The sequence below is a fragment of the Eschrichtius robustus genome, chromosome 10, assembly GCF_028021215.1.
Source record: "Eschrichtius robustus isolate mEscRob2 chromosome 10, mEscRob2.pri, whole genome shotgun sequence".
Taxonomy (NCBI): domain Eukaryota; kingdom Metazoa; phylum Chordata; class Mammalia; order Artiodactyla; family Eschrichtiidae; genus Eschrichtius; species Eschrichtius robustus.
Window position 1 is genome coordinate 28200567 of NC_090833.1, and position 25344 is coordinate 28225910.

Sequence of the window (25344 nt, forward strand, 5' to 3'; positions counted from 1 at the left end):
AGGTGAAGGTAGTAGTCAAACTGTGACTTTTTGGATGCTTCTGTGGCAGGGTTGATGGTGATCCCGTCAGTGTGAAGGGCTTAGGCCTAATGCTTAAGATCTGTTTTTGTTTTATTCCAGAAATAGTATTTTCTGTTTCAGTGGTTGAAAATGTACTGAGTTATTTTCAGTGCTCTGTGATTCCACTGGTAATGTTTCTAGAGTATAATTTTAGTAAGGTATGTTTCTGTATGGAGATGTCTGCAGCCCCAGATAACTGGTCTAAATAATCGATAAGCTCATCTGTGAAGACACTTGCAGCCTGTTGGCACTTTTTGCATTGTGAGACAGAGGGTCAAAGGTTGTTACAAATGGTAGACAATTTCCTTGGACCGTTTTGGCTGTTTTGCTTTATTTCACAACAAGATAGAAATGTTCACCCTTTCAGCTGGGATGATTCAGACTTTGGAAAGATGGGTGCTTTTAGAAGACATAGTAATTTATCCTGGTGCCCATTCATTGTTTCACTTCTGTTTACTCATTAAACACCTATTGTGTGCACAACCCAGTAAAATCCCTCTAATTATATAATGTCTGAATTATGCTCTAAGTAGAATGATAGTACAGCCTTCATAATCTGACAATCAGCAGCTTAGGGTTCAACTTGAAAATCTCTCCCTAGTTGGGAAAATTAGCGAGATCGAGGACATGGAAATGCACTGTCAAAACTGTCAGCTACATCACAGCCCATCCTGTCACGTTGTGGTTGTGCCTGGTAGACCAGTTGGTTCACGGTGGGTGTTGAGTAGGGTAGCTGCCGTATGCTTCCTGCCCATCTCTTGGGCATAGGAGCATCTCAGGTTCTGCTCCTGCCTGTCAGCTGTTGCTGTGAGGTCTTCCTAAAATCAGAAAATGGGGCTCTTGAATTAGAACATAATGAGTGGCCAGGATGGCTCTGTGTAAAGATGTTTTAGGGGATACTTTCGGGATGAAGTGACTTCCAAACATTTTGAAATGTGACTCTTATAGCAGTGCCTTAATTGGAGCACTGGGATTGATACTTGATTTGCATTAAGCAGCCTTTTGCTTCTGCCACTTGGGTGGAATTTTGACATTGGTGATGGTAGACGGGTGTGCCGTGAGACCTCGTTGCACATGGGCAGTTAATTGAGCCAAGATATACAATAGGAGCAGCAACCAACATTGCGGGGGAGGGGAGAGAAGCTGTTCTGTCGGTACGTGTTTCTGTACTAAAAGTGGATTTTGCGGAGAGACATGTTTTGAAATATTTCTCCTCTCTTTCTTTCTTTCTTTCTTTTTGATGTGGCTATTTCTCTCTTTTTCAACCGAAGTATTCTGACTCTTTCTCCTGGGTCTCCTTCAGTTCCCTGATGACCACTTGGACCCCAGTATTTTGACAGAAGTGGGGAAGTGTGGCAGAGTAGAAAGGTTGTAGGCCTGGGGTCATCTGCATCTGGGTTCAAATTCTGCCTCAGCATTTTACCAGCTGTGGGACCTCAGATACATTAGATTCTGTAAGCCTCAGATAATGAGGCTTTTACATACAGATAATGTAGTTTACCCTCGGTTGTGATTATTGCTCAGGTATATGAAGAGCCTGGCATAAGGCCTGGTACACATTAGATGCTCAATAAATAGAAGTTAATAATTTAATTGATATGAGTAATATAAATTATATGCTGAAAGCAGTGGCTGGTAAGGTAGAAATTTTCTTTTATAAATCAGTGTTAGAAATCAGTCATACCAAGCAAAGTAATCCTGAAGAATATTTCAATGAAAAATTGCATTCTTTGCTTAGGTATTGCCAAGGCTTCTTATCCTGTAGATTATTTGTTTATGCCTTGGTTATACCTTGCATAAAATGAAGGTATGAATTTTGCATATCAAGGTGTTCACAGGGCTGTATTCCTTTTTTGGAGGCTCTGAACATGAATCTGTTTCTGAGCTCATTCGGATTGGTAGCTGATTTCAGTTCCTTGAAGTTGTAGGACTGAGGTCCCTGTTTTCTTCCTGGATGTCAGCTGGGAGCTGGTCTTTACTCCTAGAGGCTGCCAGCATTCCTTCTCGTGCTTTTCATACGGTCCCTCCCCAGCCACAGTGGTTTGAGCCCCTCTCATGCTTTAAATCTGATTTTTCCTTCTGCTACATCTCTCTGCCTCCAGCCTGAAAGTTTTTTGCTTTTAAGGGCTCATTTGATTAGACTGAACCCATCCAGATAATCTAGGATAATCTCCCTATTTTAACATTCATTACTTTTTACATCTGTAAAGTACTTTTTACCAGGTGAAGTAACTGATTGACAGGTTCCAGAGATTAGGGTGTGGACAGCTTTGGGGAGGGCATTCGTTCTGCCATAACTGCCTTTGGATTGGAACATATATTGGAACAATATTTCATTCTGTCTTTGAAGTGTTTCTTCAGTGCCCTTGGCTTTTATTATTAGTCCCGTTTCAGCCCTGTGTACTTTTTTGCTCATATTCTGAGAGTGATTCTAAAGTACAGTAGACACTACTCATTAAGGTTTGTAATGCACAAACCAAAGAGCAGTGACTTTGGGAAGCAGAGCATCTCTGAACGAGGCATGAGACATTCATCAACAGAACCAATGCATATTTACTGTCTGTCTACTTTGTACCAGGTACTGTTCTAAGGCACTGAAGGTTCAGCCATGAACAACGCAGACAAGGTCCACGTGGAGCTTTCATTCCACTGGGCACTGAGAACCAGCTTTAAGGCTGAGACTGGAAACTTGAGGAATTCTTCATAAGTTCTGGGTTCTGTAAAGTGAGGGCTGCCCTCCCAACAGCTCCCTGACAACAGTCTTGTCTCATATGGGACACTGTGAGCCCTAGTGAAAGTCTGTGTGGTTAAGTAGGCTTGGGCTCTAGTCCTGTCTTGATGTGAAGATGGTGTCTGGTTTTTGAGGTGAGGAAAACGGTGTCTGATTCGAGTTAGCAAGGACAGGCATGCAGATTGACCTCCATCTTGCTAACATCTTAGACACTTCACGACCATGTGGCCAGACTGCCTTGACTTATACTTTCAGCTGAAAAGGGAAAGTTCTGTCTCCATGGAACAAAGTGTTCTGTTCCTGTGTCTTCCGAGGTGTGTAACACATTCTTGCAGAGGCGGAACTCAGTTCATAGGACAAAGGAGGTAAGGTGAGTGGTGCCCTGAGGTGCCCAGAGGACTAGTGTGCTCACAGCTGGACTGCACAAGGATCGAAGAAGCAGGTGGAGGAGGAGTGAAGAGTTATCCTTGTCCTGAAGGGTCTTTGACTTGATGAGGTGAATATGAAACAGAGTATATCTGAATTTGAATGACCTTTGAAGCAGCACTCACACCAGTGCATCTCTCACCCTCCTAATGTGCTCTTCCCTTTGCTTTTCATTTTTCTTGCATATTTATTGGACACCTAGTTATTATGTGTCAGGAACTGTGCTGGACACTGAGTTGAAATAAAACACCAGCTCAGAAATTAAAGTCAAATTGACTTTGCTTTTTTTTTTTTTTTTTAAGTTTCAGTCTTTTACAACTTAGTTAAACTAAATTTTTGGTGGGGCACATGCTGCAGCGTATATAGAAATATAATGTGTATTATAGAATGTAGGAATATAATGTACACGTGAAATGTATATAATGTTATAAACCATAGTTACCTCAATTTAAAAAAGAAAAAAATAAAATTCATGTGGAAGGAAAAAGCTAGTGAGGATAGAAAGAATATAATGAAGTCATTTATTAGGCCCAGAAAAGATGGCACAGTGGACTTGGTCATTCTCAGGCCAGTGCCCCAGAATGTCATGCTTTTAGGAAATCTTTCAATGTTGTGATTAACACATTTTGCAGAAATGGGTAAGAGCTTTTGAGTAATACTCATTTGTCTATTCTTCCATTAATGATAGTACAGTATCTAGTTGTGATCTAAAAATATTGAATAATACATGAATTCCTGTTAGCTTAACACAGAACGTACAGTCTTCACCAAAGGTTTTATTTTCCCTCTTTTTCCCCATTTGCCTTCATACAAGAAAATCTTGCCCCCTGTGGTCAATGGGGACCTGTATGAATTCATAGCCAAAGGAATGTTTTTGGTTAAGAAAAATAGTAGGAGGAATTCCAAACTGTGAATGGCTTACCAGAGCTCTTTGGAAATACTATTGGCAAGTTTTGTCTGCCTTTGTCAAGTAAGTATGAGCCGGAGACCTCAGTTAACAGTAGGTGCAGGCACATGGTTCTCAGACTTCATCGTGTGGCCTCATTTTAAGGCATATTGCCTGGGGTTAATTTTGTTCAAGGAAGTTAGACATCTTTCATATCTGATACGTACTCAAGCCAACTTATATTCTTACCCTTCCTTCATTCCTGCCAATCTCCTTTCCTCCTCCCTCTCTCTCTTATCTTTCATTGAATTAAAAAGAAAATTATGAAATAGATCAAATATATAAAAAGGTACAGAAATAACATAAATAACACTCATGTACCAACATCCATCATTTTACCATGCCTGCTTTAGATTCTTTTCAAGAAAGAAAACACTACAGATACAGTTTATGTCACCTGTATATCCCCCTCTTTCCTCAAAGATAACCATTATCCTGGAGTGGCATATTTTTATGCAACCATATATATGTTTGCATTCTGTTAATAACAATATAGGATATTGGTTTGCATATGTTCATATTGTATAGGTGTGCATGTTGATTTGCAACTTGTCTTTTTCACTCAACGTTATGTTCTTGAGATTTATCAATGTTGATAAATGAGGCATCTGGTTCATTTTAACTGCTGCATGGTATTCCATTTTTATTCTAAAAATATTTTTTTTAAATCTCTTCTTCCAGTCTTTGGCTTGTTTTTTCACATTGCTGATGGTATCTTTTTGTGTATAGTTTTTACTTTCAGAAGTTGAAGTCATTAGTTCCCATTTTTGGTTTGGACTTCTGTATTTTAAGAAGGCCTTCCCTACCTTAGGTTCATAAGTACATTTTCTCCTCTATATCTTTTAAACTTTCATTTTTAGTTTTAGCTTTTCAATCTACGAGGAATTTAATTTTGTATAGTGGTATGAGATGGAAAAATTACTGTCTTTTTTTTTTAACATCTTTATTGGAGTATAATTGCTTTACAGTGTTGTTAGTTTCTACTCTATAACAAAGTGAATCAGCTATATGTATACATATATCCCTATATCCCCTCCCTCTTGCATCTCCCTCCCACCCTCGCTATCCCAAGCTGATCTCCCTGTGCTATGTGGCTGCTTCCCACTAGCTATCTATTTTACATTTGGTAGTATATATATGTCAGTGCTACTCTCTCACTTCATCCCAGCTTACCCTTGCCACTCCCCCTGTCCTCAAGTCCATTCTCTATGTCTGCATCTTTATTCCTGTACTGCCCCTATGTTCATCAGAACCATTTTTTTTTTCCAGATTCCATATATATGTGTTAGCATATGGTATTTGTTTTTCTCTTTCTGACTTACTTCACTCTGTATGACAGACTCTAGGTCCATCCAACTCACTACAAATAACTCAATTTTGTTCCTTTTTATGGCTGACTAATATTCCATTGTATATATGTGCCACATCTTCTTTATCCATTCATCTGTTGATGGACACTTAGATTGCTTCCATTTCCTGGCTATTGTAAATAGTGCTGCAGTGAATGTTGTGGTACATGTCTCTTTTTGAATTATGGTTTTCTCAGGGTATATGCCCTGTAGTGGGATTGGTGGGTCATATGGTAGTTCTATTTTTAGTTTTTGAAGGAACCTGCATACTGTTCTCCATAGTGGCTGATCTGATCTTTATGATTTCTTTCCTTCTGCTAACTTTGGGTTTTTTTTGTTCTTCTTTCTCTAATTGCTTTGGGTGTAAGGTTAGGTTGTTTATTTGAGATTTTTCTTGTTTCTTGAGGTAGGATTGTATTGCTATAAAATTCCCGCTTAGAACTGCTTTTGCTGCATCCCATAGATGTTGGGTTGTTGTGTTTTCATTGTCATTCATTTCTAGGTATTTTTTGATTTCCCTTTGATTTCTTCAATGATCTCTTGGTTATTTAGTAGCATATTGTTTAGCCTCCATGTGTTTGTATTTTTTACAGTTTTTTTCCTGTAATTGATATCTAGTCTCATAGCGTTGTGGTCGGAAAAGATACTTGATACAATTTCAATTTTCTTAAATTTACCGAGGCTTGATTTGTAACCCAAGATACGATCTATCCTGGAGAATGTTCCATGTGCACTTGAGAAGAAAGTGTATTCTGTTGTTTTGGATGGAATGTCCTAAAAATATCAATTAAGTCTATCTGGTCTCATGTGTCATTTAAAGCTTGTGTTTCCTTATTTATTTTCATTTTGGATGATCTGTCCATTGGTGAAAGTGGGGTGTTAAAGTCCCCTACTATGATTGTGTTACTGTCGATTTCCCCTTTTATGGCTGTTAGCATTTGCCTTATGTATTGTGGTGCTCCTATGTTGGGTGTATAAATATTTACAATTGTTATATCTTCTTCTTGGATTGATCCCTTGATCATTATGTAGTGTCCTTCTTTGTCTCTTGTAGTAGTCTTTGTTTTAAAGTCTATTTTGTCTGATATGAGAATTGCTACTCCAGCTTTCTTTTGATTTCCATTTGCATGGAATATCTTTTTCCATCCCCTCACTTTCAGTCTGTATGTGTCCCTAGGTCTGAAGTGGGTCTCTTGTAGACAACATATATATGGGTCTTGTTTTTGTATGCATTCATCCAGTCTGTGTCTTTTGCTTGGAGCATTTAATCCATTTACATTTAAGGTAGGTGATTATCGATATGTATGTTCCTATTACCGTTTTCTTAATTGTTTTGCGTTTTTTTTTTTGTAGGTCTTTTCCTTCTCTTGTGTTTCCTGCCTAGAGAAGTTCCTTTAACATTTGTTGTAAAGCTGGTTTGGTGGTGCTGAATTCTCTTAGCTTTTGCTTGTCTGTAAAGGTTTTGATTTCTCCATCGAATCTGAATGAGATCCTTGCTGTGTAGAGTAATCTTGGTTGTAGGTTTTTCCCTTTCGTCACTTTAAATAACGTCCTGCCACTCCCTTCTGGCTTGCAGAGTTTCTGCTGAAAGATCAGCTGTTAACCTTATGGGGATTCCCTTGTATGTTATTTGTTGCTTTTCCCTTGCTGGTTTTAATATTTTTTCTTTGTATTTAATTTTTGATAGTTTGATTAATATGTGTCTTGGCATGTTTCCTCTTGGATTTATCCTGTATGGGACTCTCTGTGTTTCCTGGGCTTGATTGACTGTTTCCTTTCCCATGTTAGGGAAGTTTTCAACTATAATCTCTTCAAATATTTTCTCAGACCCTTTTTTTTTCCTCTTCTTCTTCTGGGACCCCTATAATTCGAATGTTGATGCATATAATGTTGTCCCAGAGGTCTCTGAGACTGTCCTCAATTCCTTTCATTCTTTTCTCTTTATTCTGCTCTGTGGCAGTTATTTCCACTATTTTATCTTCCAGGTCGTTCATCCATTCTTCTGTCTCAGTTATCCTGCTATTGATTCCTTCTAGAGAATTTTTAAATTTCATTTATTGTGTTGTTTATCATTGTTTGTTTGCTGTTCAGTTCTTCTAGGTCCTTGTTAAATGTTTCTTGTATTTTCTCCATTCTATTTCCGAGATTTTGGATCATCTTTATTATCATTACTCTGAATTCTTTTTCAGGTAGACTGCCTATTTCCTCTTCATTTGTTTGGTCTGGTGGGTTTTACCTTCCTCCTTCATCTGTTGTGTATTTCTCTGTCCTCTCATTTTGTTTAACTTAACTGTGTTTGGGGTCTCTTTTTTGCAGGCTGCAGGTTCATAGTTCCTGTTATTTTTGGTGTCTGCCCCCAGTGGGTGAGGTTGGTTCAGTGGCTTGTGGAGGGGACTGGTGCCTGTGCTCTGGTGGGTGGCACTGGATCTTGTCTTTCTGGTGGGCAGGGCCACGTTTGGTGGTGTGTTTTGGGGTGTTTGTGAATTTAGTATGACTTTAGGCAGCTTCTCTGCTAATGGGTGGAGTTGTGTTCCTGTCTTGCTAGTTGTTTGGCATGGGGCGTCCAGCACTGGAGTTTGCTGGCCATTGGGTGGAGCTGGGTCTTAGTGTTGAGATGGAGATCTCTGGGAGAGCTCTCACCGATTGATATTACATGGAGCCGGGAGGTCTCTGTTCCAATGTCCTGGACTTGGCCCTCCCTCCTCGGAGGCTCAGGCCCGACACCCGGCTGGAGCACCAAGACCCTGCCAGCCACACGGCTAGGAAGAAGAGGAAGAAGAAGAAAAAAAGAACAGCTAGAACCCCAAACCAAATGGTAAAAGCAAAACTAAACAGAGAAAATCACACAAAGAAACATACACACTCACAAAAAGAGAAAAAACAAAATAATAAAATAAAAAAATAATAAAAATAGAAAAAATAATAAAATGAAAAGATAAAAAGTTTTAAAAAGTAAAAAAAAAGAAAAAGGAAGAGAGCAATCAAACCAATAAACAAATCCACTAATGATAACAAGCACTAAAAAGTAAACTAAGATAAACATAAAACCAAAAACCAATCAGACAGAGAAAGCAAACCCCAAGTCTACAGTTGCTCCCAAAGTCCACTGCCTCTATTTTGGGAACATTCATTGTCTGTTCAGGTATTCCAGAGATGCAGGGTTTATCAAGTTGATTGGGGGGATTTAATCTGCTGCTCCTGAGGCTGCACGGAGAAACTTCCCTTTCTCTTTTTTGTTCGCACAGCTCCTGGGCTTCAGCTTTGGTTTTGGCCCCGCCTCTGCGTATAGGCCACCCTCAGGCGTCTGTTCTCTGCCCAGACAGGAGGGGATTAAAGCAGCAGCTGATTAGGGTTCTCTTGCTCACTCAGGCCAGGGAAAGGGAAGGGTACGGTAGTCATAATTGGAATGGAGGGTGAGCCTGTGGCAGCAGAGGCCGGTGTGACGTTGCACCAGCCTGAGGCATGCCATGTGTTCTCCCGAGGAAGTTGTCCCTGGATCACGGGACCCTGGGAGTGGCGGGCTGCACAGGCTCCTGGGGGGGTGTGGGTAGTGACCTGCGCTTGCACACAGGATTCTGAGTGGCAGTGGCGGCAGCGTTAGCAGTTCATGCCCATCTCTGGGGTCTGAGCTGATAGCCGTGTCTTGTGCCTGTCTCTGGAGCTCGCTTAGGTGGTGCTCTGCCTTCTGTGGGCACACGGAGCAGGAATCCCCTCTCCTCACACACCTGGAAAGAATGCTGTGTTGCCTCTCCAGCAGGTCCAGAGTTTCCCCCAGACTCCCTCCTGGCTATCTGTGGCACACTAGCCCCCTTCAGGCTGTCTTCACATAGCCAACCTCAGTCCTCTCCCTGGGGTCTGACCTCCGAAGCCTGAGCCTCAGCTCCCAGCCCCTACCCGCCCCGGGGGGTGAGCAAACCAAAAAATTACTATCTTATATGAGTAACTACTTGTGTCAGCAACACTGGTTGAATAGCCCATCCTTTTCCCATTAATTTGTAATATTAAATCTGATTTACATCAGTCTCCTCTCTGTATTTTATAGTGTCCAAGCACAAAAAAGTGAAATGAAGTCTTGAGCAAAATACCTGGATAATGTAAGATTTAAGCTTGATGTTGAGTTTGAATTGTGTGTGTTTTTAACCCTGTGATGTCAACCCACACCTATATGTGTAACTCCAATCAGCACTCCTTTGAAAATGGAAATTAGTTTGTACTGATTACAGGTTGCCAATACTTATGTTAATGAATTCTGAGCATTTAATCTCAAACAATGATTAGTGTAAAAAGGATCCGAAAAAATGGAATTGACTATTCTAGTTATGACTTATGGATGGGTTTAGCCAGTGTTTTTCTCTTTGAGACCAAAACCTGAATCAATCAATTAAACAAACAAACCAAAGTTCAGTCTATTGACAACAAGTTCGTATAGTAAGATACGGTATTGCATGGAGTTTGAATATCTAAAGGTCTGAAATCCACAGCAAATGTAATGAGGTCTTTATGTTTATGTCCATGGTTAACTATATTCATGGGTGAGACAGTCATGCAGTAAGCCCTGCTGTGTGTGTGGAGTTTTGCTGAATTGTGTAGCTTCTAAAACAAGAAGAATAAGCTTGCTCCAAAGTTAAGACACTTAAATGGAAAAACCTGAAGGAAAAATCATTACCCAATGAAGATTTAAATTCATTCAGATGGGGAAGACGTATTCTCAGAACAACATGAACTGCCCATTGATTTCTCTCCTTCAGGGGAATGCTTGCTAGTGGGGACAACCGGCCAGTGTTGGGTCTGGGGGTTTAGAGAGCTAGCCTTTTGCACTTGGTGACTTGTGTACACAATTGGTGTGACGTACCTGGCCGCAGATGCGTTTGGCACTATCTTGGATCCCACGCAAGGCCAGGTAAACTGATTGGCTTCTTGTCACTGCTTCACCATCTGAAGCAGACAGCATCGTGTGGACCAGATATAGAATGCACAAACAGCCACACTCATGCAAAGAATACTGTGAAAAAGAGGTGTGAATATTGTCCAGGTGCTGTGCCTCAGTGGTTCTCAAACTTCAGCGTGCAAAAAATTTCCTAAGGATTTGTGGGTCTTACGTCTAGCTTTTCACTCAGGTCTCGGGGGCTGGGCGTCGGCACACCTGACAAGCACCTCACTCAGGTGGTTCTGATGAGGAGTTCCTGAGACCACACTGTCTTGGCGAAACCTGGTTATTCTCAATCCTGTGTCATGATTTAGGTTGTATTCAAGTGCAATTGGTTTTTAATTTAATATTTTCTTTTAATCAACTCATTTGTTTTGTATAAAGAAAAGGAAACTGAATTACTCCTATAAAAGTAAAATCAGTATCACTTACTGAGGGTAAGTAGAGGGTATAGAGGGTATGCATGAATATACATTAAGATAAAGGTGTGTGTATGTGTATATATATACATAATCATGGGTAATGATTTTGCTTCAGGTTTTTCCATTTAAATGTCAAATTTGGGGAAAGTTTCTGTGTATATAGTATAAATATATACCAATATAAGTATATCTGTCATCCACTTAATATTATCTTTTGTTTCTCAGTTTGGCAAACACTAAGAAAAAGGGTTATAGGGGAGAGAGAACCATTTGCCCCAGGACGTCAGGAATTAAGGATGAGGATGTCTTGGCTTTGTGCTGAGGAGCGTTTATAATTTTAGAAATAGCACACAGGAGTGTGGCTGATATGCTTGACTCGAGCTGACAACTCTAGCTGTCTGCCTCGCGGAGAAGGGCACCTCAACAAGAGGAAAAGTTCACCCAGAGACAGACAGAAGGGAGGGTGCACGTCCCTTCAAGAACTGGAAAACCCTGTGTGCAGAGGACTAGCCCTTCCGTTTTGGTAGTAAATTTTGGAGAAAGGGAAGAGAAAGGCAAGGATGGAATTGTTTATAATTATAAGGACCTGCGGTGTGCCAGGCACTGTGCAGGGGCTTGCACATGGCCTCTGGTTTAATGTTTTGAAGGCGCTGTGACACGTGCACATTATCGTTTACTCTGCAGTGGAGTTGAGGAAGTGGAGGCGTGGGGAGTTGAAGCCACTTGCCCAGGGTTCTGTAGTCACTCCGGGTCACCCTAGAGTGATACGAATCTTATTTCAATTCAGACTTGAAAAAGAAATGCATTAACTACCACATTTTAAGTTTTAAATGTTTACATTAATGTAATTTAGCATTTTTTGTTTTGCTGTGCAATCCTGAACATGTATCCTCTTGTGGGCCTCATGGTAAGCACAGAAACAGTTTTTACCTCCTGTGTCTTCCAATTAAGACCTCTCGTTATGTAAAAAGTTTTCCTGACCAAGGTCTCTGTAGGTTCAACTTTTAGTGTGGTAGCCTTCAGGTGTGATGTAAACCTGAAGAGAGAAAGAAAAAACAAACAAAAAGCCCCCCACCTGTTTTTGCTCATAATTACTTCATGGAAGGAATGATCATTAACACAGCCTGTGAGTTGTGTCACAGAGACCTACCTGAGTGTAGCATTTCAAGGAAAGCATGGGCCTATCAGAGGACTGGGAGTGTGGGAAGGCTGGTCTCTGGCGAGTGAGCCATTCTAGAAGAGCTCATGAATCAGGATGGATGAAACCTTCCAGAGAACCTTTAGACAGATTTTATCAGAAATGTACATTTGGGATTATGCTAGGATATTATGATGAGATCATGATACTGACTTAGCCTTCTGCATTTGGAGTCCTTTTTAAAGGGAAACATCCCAGGCTGCTGTTTCCCAGAGATAATGATGAGCTCTGTCTACTTTCAGCCATCTTCCATGCAGGCTGCCTTATGATTTCACAGCAATCTCTGATATATGACAAGTATCAAAATGTTTCAGCCTTCTCTAGATTTCTGAGGGTCTGATATTGAATAAGATGATGCCCGTAGAAGCAACAAGGAAAGATGGGTTTTTCCCTGGAGACTTTTTTCCCCCTATTTGACAAATAGGAGTGATGAAACTGACCCTATGTCTTTTTTTCTTCGGAAGCCTGAACACTCAGAAGCAGTTCTGGCCTCGGAGCCTGTGCATCATTGCTCTATTTCTTCTCTAGGTTAGGCTTTCTGCCCTAACCCAGCTTTTCCTTGGGCCTCAATTATTTGCTTATATTTGCCATGCAGCTAGGTGGCATATTACGATTTGACTCAAACTAGACATAAAAACAAGTATTTTTAAATTATCTAAAATTAATTTTAATATATTAAAAATAAGTAAATTTCCAGTGTTAGAAACAGTGCTGACTTGAGTGGAATGAAAGAGAATTCCTTCTTTCCATGCTTTTGGCAACTTTATACTGTCTTTTGTTTCTTGTGAGCCATCACACACTTGTTTCTCAAGGCCATTCCCATGTTGTCTTTCTTGCAGAATCATAGACAGAGTTGGGAATTTATGGTCAACTTTGCATTGGACACACACACACACACACACACACACACACACACGAGATATTTTTATCTCTTGCATATCAACTAGTTTAAAATACACATTCCTATACCCTTTAAAAGCATCCATCAAAGAATTAGTAATTCTTATCTGAGATGAACAACCTGCAAACATACAGTTAGAATAATTTTAGTGTCTTATTTTGATTAGGAGTGGGTTTCTTGTGTTTTAAACTCAAGATTGTGAATAGTTTTAATTATCTTGTTTATTTTTAAATACAGATTTCAGGTTTACATTGAGTTTAGAAACAAAGTATTTTTTTTTCTCATTGCAGACACAACTCAACTCCACATCTCTCTTCCCCAGCAAGGAGCTGGCTGAAGCCACAAAAACTTTGCTGGATAGTCTTGGGATTGTGGCTCAAGAGGTAAGTCATTTCTTCTCAGCCCCAGAAGGCAGATCATCCACTATCACTTTTTTCCACCCTGAGTTTGGCTCAGAGGGTCTTTTTGATTTGATTATCATAGGAAGTGTAAAATCAGCTTTATATCCGTGATCTTAAAATTACCTGATTTGATCTCCTTACTTTAGAGATGAAGAAACCAAGACTCATAGATGTCTCAAGGTTAATTAGCTAGGGGCTGAAGGCCTGATATCTAGCCTAGAACTTTCTCTCATAATTACTCTTGGCCCCTAGTTAATGACCCATTTGTAAAGAAGATGATTCCTCCTCATCCTCCGTGTACTGTATTTGTCTTACCAGCAACTTCTCCGTATTTCTTTTTTTTTTTTTAATAAATTTATTTATTTATTTGTGGCTGCGTTGGGTCTTCGTTGCTGTGCACCGGCTTTCTCTAGTTGCGGCGAGCGGGGGCTACTCTCCATTGCAGTGCATGGGCTTCTCATTGCGGGGGCTTCTCTTGTTGCGGAGCACGGGCTCCCCATTGCGGTGGCTTCTCTTGTTGCGGAGCACAGGCTCTAGGCATGCGGGCCTCAGCAATTGTGGCTTGCGGGCTCTAGAGCGCAGGCTCAGTAGTTGTGGCACACGGGCTCAGTTGCTCCGTGGCATGTGGGATCTTCCCGGACCAGGGCTCAAACCCATGTCCCCTGCATTGGCAGGCGGACTCTTAACCACTGTGCCATCAGGGAAGCCCATCCTTATTTCTTTTTCAGCAGCAAAGCAAGACAGTCTTTTTATCAAAACATTTGTTTGCTATCTGAAGGGAAGAACCTGGTACCCCTAATTCAGATCTTTCCCTTGTAAATATCTGGGCCCTGAGTTCAACTTTGGGAATGTAGTCTCCTGATAAAAGTTGAGTTTACCTTTCGGGTCCACATGTTTACAAGTGTATTAGAATAACCTTTGTCACAGGATCAGGGGGCCTAACTTACAAAAAGCAATTAACCATTCCTCTGCCTCCCAGTCAGCATGTGCTCACCTTTCTGACACCCAGCCTTGTTTCAAATTAGACTTGGAAAGGGGGAACCATTTGGAGCCAGGTGTGTAAAGAGCTAAGCTTGAGGGATGGTGGTCAGAAATCATGCAGGCCTTAATGTTTAAGACACTGGGTAGGAATAATTCATGGTGAAATTCTCTCAGGCTTGGTCCAGTCTTATTATGAGTTGCTTCTGTAAGTCATTTTTTGGGGTTTGTATCATTTTTCTCAAATATCAAAACTCACTTTATGTCTCCTAAGAATAAAGGCTTGCATGCTCACTATGGGAAATGCAGAACATTTGGAAAATACGGAAAACACCGAGATTCAATGCTGTTGATTTATTAGTGTTTTGCTTTTGCTTTCTGTTCTGTTTTTCAATTCTGCTCCTGTGTGTCTGACTGGAGAGGGCTGGCTTTGGGGTCCCTTTCAGGAGGAGAAGCCCTGTTCCAGGCTGCCATCTGTTCTTCCGGTTATGAACGCTGGTGACCGCTCTGTAGGTGGAGAAGCTGGGTCTCCCAGCGTTCTTCCAGGAGGCAGAATGAGAAGCAGAACCTGCCCTGCAAGTCATTTCTCCCGGGCCCCGTTAGCTGACACTGATATGCCCCGTACTACTCTGCAGGTCCCTGCCGGCCTTAGAGAAAGCAAAGCAGGGTCTCTAACATGGGAGGCTGCCTCTAACCTCACGGTCTGGTTACAGCTGTTTCCTCTTGCATCACTGGCCCGCCTTGTGTCTGGGGTAAAAAAAAAAAAAAATTGAAGGCATGTGATGCTCCTGTTGCTCATGTGGTAGAACCTCTCCAACTGAACAATATACATTCTTCCTGGCAGCTGCTTCCTTGTGCCCTGCTTGTTCCCTGGTCCTGGACAGCAAGGGCCACCTGCTCCTCTCAATGGAACACTAAGTCAAGTCACTTTTGCCACGAGTGACTCATTGTCTAACTTGCCATTTCTCTGGGACAAATGGGAGAAGATAAATAAATAAGTGCACTTGGAGATCTGCTCCATGTTTGGAAAGAAAGTTGGTTGTTTGACCAAAGCACAACCCTTAAAAGGAAAAGGAAAAGGGAGTTAAGCTGCCCTGGTTCATGCAGTTTCACCCAATTTCCCTGTGTAATCCACATGACAGATGTCAGTGGGTCCTACTGTGCCCATTTTACAGGTGACACTGAGGCTCAGAAGAGCTAGACAACTTGCCCACAGTCACCTAGTAAGTTAATTGGCAAAACTGGGATTCGAACCCAGGACCGTTGGCCTCGAAAGCCCATGTTCTTGCTACTTAAGCCCACTTTTTGTCTGAACCCTGATGGTAACCGGAATAAACAAAATAATAGATAAGTAAATAAAGAAATAGATAATAATAAATAAATAAATAGAATAAAAAGGAGACTCTTCAAAGAAAGAAAATATGGATTCACAGGGCTGGCAGTTGGCTGGGAATGGGGACTTTTGGAGCCAGATGAGTGAGAGCGGACATGAGCTTCACATCTGGGTGACGGGAAGGTGAGCCTGGGGAGGCAGGGCAGGAAACAGTGTCTCCGTCTCCTGCCCAGCACCCACCAGGTGTCTGCCACAGCCGGGTGCTGGGCACTCAGCAGCGAGCGCACTAACTTCCCTGTTCTCGTGGGACTGACATGGGGCGAGAGACAGAAATAAACAGTTCTGTATATAATGTGACAGCAGGGATGCCTGCCATGAAGAAAAATAAAGCCGGGTAAGAGGCTGGAGGGCTATGAGGTGGTGTTTTAAAGGGGGCTGATTTGTGAAGTCCTCTCTGGTCAGGTGACATCTGAGCTTGAAGGGAATGACACTAGGGCCTCCACTCCAAGCAGGAGGAACCGTAAATCCAAAGACACTGATGTTGGGCATGATGAAGAGATGTATGTAAAGACCAGGGAGAAGCTGGGACGAAGTGAGAGAGTGGCATGGACATATATACACTACCAAATGTAAAATAGATAGCTAGTGGGAAGCAGCTGCATAGCACAGGGAGATCAGCTCAGTGCTTTGTGACCACCTAGAGGGGTGGGATAGGGAGGGTGGGAGGGAGACGCCAGAGGGAGGGGATACGGGGATATATGTCTATGTATAGCTGATTCACTTTGTTATAAAGCAGAAACTAACACAACATTGTAAAGCAATTATACTCCAATAAAGATGTTAAAAAAAGTAAAATAAAATAAAGACCAGGGAGGAGCCCAGCAGTGGCCAGACAAAGAGAGCAAGTGAGAGGGGAGTCGGAGGTAAGGTTAGGGTTAGCAGCAGGAGGTGAGTGCCATGCAGGGCTGCCAAGGCTGGGTTTACACTGAGTAAGATGGCAGGCCAGTGGAGGGTCCGGAGCAGGGGCGCCTGGTGTGACCTAGAAGATGAGGGTTGTTTATGGTTCGGCTGTTACGCTAGGAGGCTGTGATGGGGGCGAGGGCAGGAGGAGGCCATCGCAGTGGATTGAGAAAGTGAGTCGGCGGTTCTTCTCTCCACGGATGAGGATCAAACACCACCTTCCGTGGGCTGGAGGATGAGCGGCCCCCCTCCCTGTGAGGGGGAGCGCTTCACGGAGGAGGTGTGGCGCGGGAGCTGCGGTGTAGAAGAACGAGTAGGAGTTTGCCCCTAAGACAGGTTCCGGGAAGAGCCCAGAGTTTGGAATAACTCAGTCATTTATGGTGCTTCTGTCCAAAGATGTGCTGGCTTTAGGTGGGGAGCAATTTGTCCTTTTGATTGGGGGATGGCAGGCTGGTGGTGGTGAGAAAGAGAAGTGAGTGGCTTTTGCTGTTGTTTAAAAACCTCTAGGGCTGTTGCACCCACCAAGGAAAGGAGAGGTGGTCTGACTACCTCTCCCCTCCCCGTCTGTATACCTCATACAGGTGATGAGAAGATAAAAGTCAGGAAAAGCGGGCCGCCTGAGTTCTCCCGGTGTTAGATGCTCCCTCTGGAGGGAGGAATCTTTGTGACCTCTGACCGCCTCTGGGGCGCCTGGTTCCCCTTGCAGGCAGAAGGCAAAGGCGGGCTCTGTGGTGCCCAGGACCTTGTCCCTCACCGGAGCCAGCAGGCTCTGTGAGATGGAAAACTGGGCCCGCGGAGTGCGAACCTAGCCCACTCCGGGGCAAGTGCGGGGTTCCTCAGCCACTCCCCGCTGCTCACCACGCCTCAGCCCTCCAGGCGGTGAGGGCATGCAGTGGCATGGCAAGGAATGTAGGGATTTTTTAATGATTTATTGTGAAATGTGTGGAAATACAAAGTGCTCTATAAATATTGAATTATAAGAGCCACTGGGCCAAGAATTCCACACGGTGCTGGGGTACGTTGGTGTGTGAGACATAGAGCTGGTCACGTGTGAGTCCCAGACTCGCCCCCCCCCCCCCGCCCCCCGGCTGGCTGCCTGGGGCATCTGGCTCTTCCCGACAGGGACTGTTCTGTGTTGGGCCCTCTCTGGGATGTCAGATATCGTGTGACTTTCTCCTCACCACACTGTTTTAGCTTCATCATCTTGATGAGAAGTTGGGCCCTCAGAGAAGTGACTTTCTGAAGGCTGTGAGCTCATGAGAGACACAAGTGGGATTCAAACTCGGTCCCCCACCATGTGCTCTTTCCATTGCCCGACACTCAGCCGAGACAAGAATGGGGACTTCACACGCAGCACCTCTTCTGCCCGGGGGCAGAGGGCCCCTCAGTTTCCACACTGAAGTTTGAGGTGTTGTAGAAATGAGGCAGTGACCGAGGGTGTAAGCGGTTCCTGATGTACGCCTATGAGCACATAGTTGTTCAAAGAAAGCATCCTCTTCTGTAAACTCAGTGATCATCCGAATAGATAAAGCCCGTCACCAGGGGCTCCCCTAACTGCTAAGCGGTGCTTCTCAGTCTCTAATGTGTCTAGGAGTCACCTGGGCACCGCGTGAAAATGCAGATTTGAACCGTAGATAGATAGACCACCTCCAACAGCCTCTCTGATGACACTGATGCCACTGGTCCCTGGACCACAGAGGAGCAGCAAGGCTCTGGCAATCCCGTCACAGAGCGATGCCCCTTTTAGAGGCGACGTCAGATGAGATAGGTTCTGGGGTGAGGCTTTGGCGAGGTCAAGAAATTGACCTGTTAATTCCTCTTCTGTGTCTTCAACCTTCCCCCGCTCTTTCCTCTCCTTCAGCTGTTCAGCATGAGGAGCTGGAGTGACATGCGGCAGGAGGTGATGTTTCTGACCAACGTGAATAGCTCCAGCTCCTCCACGCAGATCTACCAGGCCGTGTCCCGCATCGTCTGTGGCCATCCCGAGGGTGGGGGCCTGAAGATCAAGTCCCTTAACTGGTACGAGGACAACAACTACAAAGCCCTCTTTGGAGGCAATGGCACTGAGGACGATGCCGGCACCTTCTATGACAATTCGACAAGTGAGTGTCTGTGCAGACCCAAGCCCTGGCCCCAGCCCACCTCGGGTCCAGGCTCAGCCCCGTGCCACCTGTGGCACCTGCTTCCTCGTGCTTATCCTCATCCTACGTAGCAGCGGTGGATGTTTGTTTACCTGTCTGTTTGCCCCCCCAGACTGAGCTCCTAGAGGAGGGAGTCTTCTCCTAATCAGTCAACTGTCCCCACTTGTGTGAATGGGGCCTGGCACATCCCAGGCGTGCAGTGTGTTTATCAAGTGAATGGATGACTGAAAGCCAATCTCCTCAGTTTTCTGGGGGATGTCAGAGGGTGGCTCCCAAAGTGATCAAGTATCTTCGGCTTCTTCTCTTCCTCTCCCTTGCCCCTCCCCTCTCCCCTCCCTCTCCTTGAGGTATGCTTTACAATAAAGACTTAACAATAACAACAACAATAATAAAAGATAACATTTAGGGAACATTTCCTATGTACTATGCATTTTATTTAACTTAGCTCATTTAACCCTTACAATAACCCTGCAAGGAAGGTTTTATAACCCCACATTTTATAGGCTCAGAGAGGTTCAGCGACTTGGTCAAAGCCACACCATAGCTAATTGGCAAGAGCCAGGATTAAGCCAGATCTGCCCGGCTCCATGCTTTTTTTCGGTAAACCACGTGGCCTCCAAAATACCTGTTCATGGTGGTGTGTGTGTACCGTCAGACTCGGACATGGAATCTGCTGTTTGTGGTTCTTAGCTGCAAGGTGGCGTTAAAGAACCCTGTAACTCCATATCTGCTCCCCACACTTGGGCAGTTTTGTGGGGATGTGTGTCCTGTGCCTGGTGGCAGCCAGGAGCCAGTGTTACAGTTTTAGACAATGGCATCGTTTTCATTGAAAATATGATGCAAGTGAGCCTTTCTCCATTTCTAACTGCAGGTGTGTCTTTCGGACACTGAGTGAGGTGGCTTTTTGTGCGTTATTGTGACACAAGAACCTTTTATTCTTGTCTAGAGTGAAGCACTCCAGACATGGCAGGTTGCTTTGCGAGCCTGAAGGGAAGGGCGCTGCAGGCAGTTTTCTGAAATGCCATCCCCTCCGCTCCCTCACTTTGCAAGTCAACCCAAGGGAATCTTCATTTTCACAACAGATATAACTGTGAGAAAATCCTCTTTAAAAAAAAATTATCTTTGTAGCATGTAGAGGATTCTTAGTATCTAAAAGAACCCAGAATGAAATTTTTAAAAAAATCAGGAATCCTTCTGGATAATCAAACCCTACTGTCTGTTATAAATTTGGATTTTTCAGTTTGGGATGTTTATGACATTTATTACATATACTTGTGATGAGACCTATTAATTAAAGGGAAATTTAAAATTTCTGCTTGAAAACTAAAGTCTGAATTCTGCTCTTTGTTTCCAATAAAAACAAAGTGGTGAGGACTGGTGCAAGCTATCTAGAGTTACAAATCTAGAGTTATAAAGGATTGTGCATAATAAAAAACATTTTTCCACATTGTCTCAGTTGTGAGTTATCCATCATCAGTGTTATAATAAGCTCTGATTATTTATCAAGCATCGTTCTAGGGGCTCCACAGATAGCAACTCAGTTAATCCTCTCTGCATCTCTGCCAAGTAGATGTCATTAACTTTATTTTTACAGAGGAGCCAGCTAACTGAGACTCAGACAAGTGATGTTGATACATAGCCATTAAGTGGCAGAGCTGAGATTTGAACCCATGACTGACCAGCTGGCTCCAAAGCTCTTGTTACTTCCTACAAGTACATGAGCATGCATACAAATATTTGCCTTTCATCCTCTTCATAGCTCCTTATTGCAATGATTTGATGAAGAATCTGGAGTCCAGTCCTCTTTCCCGCATCATATGGAAAGCTCTCAAGCCCCTGCTTGTTGGGAAGATCCTGTATACACCTGACACTCCAGTCACAAGGCAGGTTATGGCTGAGGTAAGCTGCCTGGGCCCAAGAGGCCCTCTACAGAATCCTCCTAGAATTATGGACAAAAATATAAAGGTGGCTTCGGATGGCGTGTGTTGAGTATACTCATGGCTCTTCTGGGATTTCCAAAGAGTGAGAACCTCCAGTCTGACTCAGGCCCAAGCTGACTGTTGAGGGCCAGCTCTCCAGCCTTGGGTATTTGAATCACTGCTGCAGGCAGACACTTCTTGGGAATGGGAAGGACTGGAAAAGGGCCTCTGTGATGGAACATCTTTTCAGGGAGCAGCTGAGTTCTCATGTCTCTGCCTCTCTCTCTCTTTTTTTTTTTTTTTTTTTGCTGCCCCTGGCTCCCTGTTTGACTCCAGGTGAATAAGACCTTCCAGGAACTGGCTGTGTTTCATGATCTGGAAGGCATGTGGCAAGAGCTCAGCCCCAAGATCTGGACCTTCCTGGAGAGCAGCCCAGAAATGGACCTTGTCCGGGTGAGTGTCCCTCTGATTACCGTGTACCTGACTGATGCTCTTTACTTTCCCAGAAGTCACTGAGATGAGGATTCTTTACATTGAACCAGTGCAGACGTACTGAGCATCGCTCAAGCCACAGGCCCATCAATCACTTGGCAGAGCTACAGGTGACGGTGCACAAATCACACCGTTTCATGCACATCAGCATCAATGCGTCTGATAGTCAAAATCAGATTTCCAAGAAACCTAGGGCTGGTATTTGGAGCAAGAGTTTGGTGATTACGGGACCTTGATGATTTTCATTTCTGGCTCTAGAGCCACAGCATCTTACTTAGCCCTACTATGTCCTAGTGGGTCTTGGACAGAGGTGTGTGTGAGCAAAGGTCTGGTCTGACCTGAGATACTCATTCCCCGAGGCACCGTGTGAGTGTAGAGCTGCTGTTACTGCATGGAGGGGAATTGCACTTAGTGCTTCAGAACCACTTGAGAAGGGATAAATGCTCTAGAGACAATTGGATTCAAAAGCGGAGGAGTCTGAGCAAGAATGGAATGTCTCCTTTGCTTGAGCCTGAGTGCCATTTAATCACATCATCCTGCCTTGGGCTGAGTCAGAGAATCATTAGACTATTTCCTCTCTCCATGGTGAGAGAGGCCTCTTCCTTTTATTCCTGCTGCTATTAAGAAGCACGAATGGATTTTGCCAGGTTTCTTTTCTTGACACCTCATTGATCGGAGGGGCAGCTGGGTGTTAGAGGAGGTATCTACCCTGGGAGGTACTCTCCCAGGCTGAGGACTGTCCCTTGATGCCCTGGGAGGGACGATACGCAGGTGGTCTTCCAATGAGGGCAAAGCTGGAGTCATCTTTGTTGCACTAGTCTTGCAATTTAATTCTTAAATTGGGAGCCTTTAAAAACCAAGGGACTTTAGTCAGAAAAAACATGAACAATAATTTGTATGGATTGACTGAATACTTCTGACTAATAATAATAACAACAACAACTTATACCCTTCAAGGATGGATCTCTGTTGGACTCCAGTCTCTCCTCCAAAAGGGATTCAAGTGGTCCAGCCACAGACAGTGCCATAGACTTAGGTGTGGTCTCAGGTGTCTTCTTCCTGGTCCTCTCCTTAGAATGTACATTTCTACTTGTTGGACTTCTCTCCTTCTGAGTCTCAGAGGATGGTGAGGGTCCCTGTTGAAGGAACTCCATGAGTTTTAGTCTGTAGGCAGATAGATGCTTCCCCTACTCTTAAATAGAGGGTTTGACTTGGATACTCCAGCAGCTCACAGGCTCTCAGTTCTTCTGGGACAAGGCGCTTGCCAACATGGCCATGGCATTCATTAGGAATCCTGCTGGAGAACACAGGATGTGTGATAAGAAATGGAGGAGCTGTGGCTGGGGAGAAAAGCATGACGTGTGGTTTGGAGAGCCTTGGGCGTGAAGCCAAGGACCTTTACTTGAAGCTCTGGAGCACCATGAAAGGGTGTGAGGCAAGGGGAGCTATTACTCTGGTTTGACAGGTGGATTGAAGAGGGGAAAGGTGGAAGGCAGAGGCCAGGGCGGAGGCTATCCAAGTAGGTGGCCAAGGCATTGGCTGGAGGCAAAGCCTGGTGACTGCTTGATTGTGGAGGGGTGAAAGAGAGGGCAGCTTCAGGATGATTCTTGATTTCTAGCTGGTGGACGGTGGGGATGTCCAACAGGCCAGTGGGTATTGGGGCCTGGAGTGCAGGGGGCTGGTTAGGCTGAGATGCCAAATGGGGACTCATCAGCCTGCGGGTGGAAGTCGAAGGAGCCTCCTCCAGCTGCTTTCTTTTCTCTACTAAGGAGTGTTTATTTCACTCCACAAGCTTGGGCCACTCAGTCCTCTGTACCCCCTGCAGCCTTGCGTCTGGTACACAAGGCAATGCTTGAGACTTCTGCATCTGTTGCGGTAGCTCTTTCTTTTTTGTTTTAGCTTTATTGATGTGTAATTGACAAATTAAAAGTGTATGTATTTAAGGTGTACAACTTGGTGTTTTGATATATGTGTGCATTGTGAAATGATCACCACAATGGAGCTAAGTAACATGTCCCTCACTTCACATAGTTACCTCTTAGCAAGTGTCAAGTATACAGGACAGTATCATTAACTATAGTTACCACACTGTACATTAGGGCCTCAGAACTCTTTGTACTGCAAAACTGAAACTTCATACCCTTTGACTTCCCTGTTTCCCCCAGCCCCCGGCAGCTACCGTTCTACTCTGTGGTAGCTCTTATCTTCTGCTGTCTCTGGCTCTGTCTACACCCGTCGCGTCACCCCACATATCTGGAGGCGCTTCTCCGTTGAGTCATGTAACCCACTGATATAAACTGTTCTCCTTTCTGAGCTGCTGTTTGTCTCCTTCATCTCAAGCCTCTGCTTTCTCCCTGGCCACTGCTCCTGAGGGGGATCTTTGGTCTCCTGGCCCCTCTCGTGCCCTAGAACGGCCATGTGATCAGTGATCTCACTGGGCATGTCTCTCCGGCCTTGCTGCCCTCCTTGACCATATTGCTGAGAAGCCACACTGGCCAGGGAGGGCCTCACCCCAAATGCCACGTGTCTTCACTCAGGTCTTATTTGCTCAGTTCAAGTCCCAAATAAGTCATTTCAGAATCACTAACCCATACCCCTCTGAACCTTTGTGAGGTACAATTTTGTACCTATTTCATTAACAAAAATACATATCTTAACTGATGACAGTATACATTGTTATTCCCTATAGGAAAACAATTTGGAATGGAAATTGTACGAGCCATAAAAAATGTGCTATCCTGTGTACCTGCATTTCACACACCCTCAGGGATGTATCCCATACAGAAATAATTTTAAAGAAAGAAGTCACCATATGAGAGAGAATGTTATTGCTATAATAATTGTTATTGTGAGAAATTAGACTGAATGCTGCGGTATGGGAATAGTTAATGAAATTATAGTTTATATACTCTATAAAAACTATTATGCTCCCATTATAATAATAAATATGAAGCCACATGGGGAAAAAACTTATATGTTAGTAGAAGTAAGACTGATTTAAAAAATAGCAGAGTTTGGCCCCTTAGGGATTCCATTTCAGTAGAGCCAGAGCTTCATGTACGTTCTCAAAGGTGTGAAAGGAGTTGTAGCTGATTCTCCTTTCCATGAGCTGAGGTTGAAACAGACCCATTTTTCTGGCAGCACATCTGTGCAGGCCTCTGCCCTGGTCCTCTGCACCTGCTGGTTGACCACCAGATAGGTTTTCCTTCTTTCCATGTTGACCCACGTGGAGAGCCAGCCAGCTAGGGAATAAGAAATGGAAGACAGGCCTCCTTTGCATCATGACCCATGCATCCCGCAACTGGAAAAGATCACATTGGTTTAACAGCAGAATTCTTTTCCCAAATTAAACGGCAAAAGTAGGTGTGTGTTAATTCAATCTAGAGATTAGGGTCTTTATGAGGAGTCATCAGCCTGGGTCTCAAAAGAGGAAGAAGATATAATGCAGTGGGAAGGTGCAGTAGAATCCGAGAGCCCAGTATTCTCACCTGTAAAATGGCAACACTGGGTTACCTATCTCACAGTTTTCTATGAAGATTTTAAAAAAAGACAATGTATGTGAAAGGGTTTTGTAAACCATATAACGCTCATCAAGACTTAGTTGGTGTTTACTACTTGTACTTTGTCGTTGGAATGGCAGACGCTATTGGACAGCAGAGGCAATGACCACTTTTGGGAACAGCGATTGGAAGGCTTAGATTGGACAGCCAGAGATATCGTGGCATTTCTGGCCAAGCACCCAGAGGAAGTGCAGTCCACTAATGGCTCTGTGTACACCTGGAGAGAAGCCTTCAATGAGACCAACCAGGCAATCCAGACCATCTCTCGCTTCATGGAGGTGAGGATCTATTCTGCGGACCACTTAGAAAAGGCTTTGGCTTCTTTCTCTGAGATGGTGCAGTGAGGTTTGGATTGGAGTAAAGTTTAGGAATAATGTGTCATCTTATTTACAGTAGTATCCCTCCACCTAACACAGGGTGTAGCGTACAAAAAGGTACTCAATGGATGTTATTTAAATGACTGAATGAGTAAATCAACAGACCTAACTTCTAGCTTTATTCTATCTGACTCAGGAATGTCTCTATCCATTGTTTTCTAGGTTTTCCTGTGTTTTGATATCCCAATACCTAATGGCAACAAAACATTCCCTTAAAAAAAGC

General features: G+C 43.7%; 1 protein-coding gene across 5 annotated transcripts in view; it reads left to right on the forward strand.

The window, feature by feature from the left end:
• ABCA1 (ATP binding cassette subfamily A member 1) overlaps window positions 1-25344 on the forward strand; it is a 181829-nt gene that overhangs the window by 109049 nt on the left and 47436 nt on the right. For all 5 annotated transcript variants that reach the window (XM_068553820.1, XM_068553818.1, XM_068553821.1 and 2 more), the window contains 5 exons: window positions 13251-13343; window positions 18494-18734; window positions 20533-20672; window positions 21029-21145; window positions 24825-25022. In XM_068553820.1, the coding sequence (XP_068409921.1) occupies window positions 13251-13343; window positions 18494-18734; window positions 20533-20672; window positions 21029-21145; window positions 24825-25022 (789 nt within the window). The remainder of the gene's footprint in view (window positions 1-13250; window positions 13344-18493; window positions 18735-20532; window positions 20673-21028; window positions 21146-24824; window positions 25023-25344) is intronic.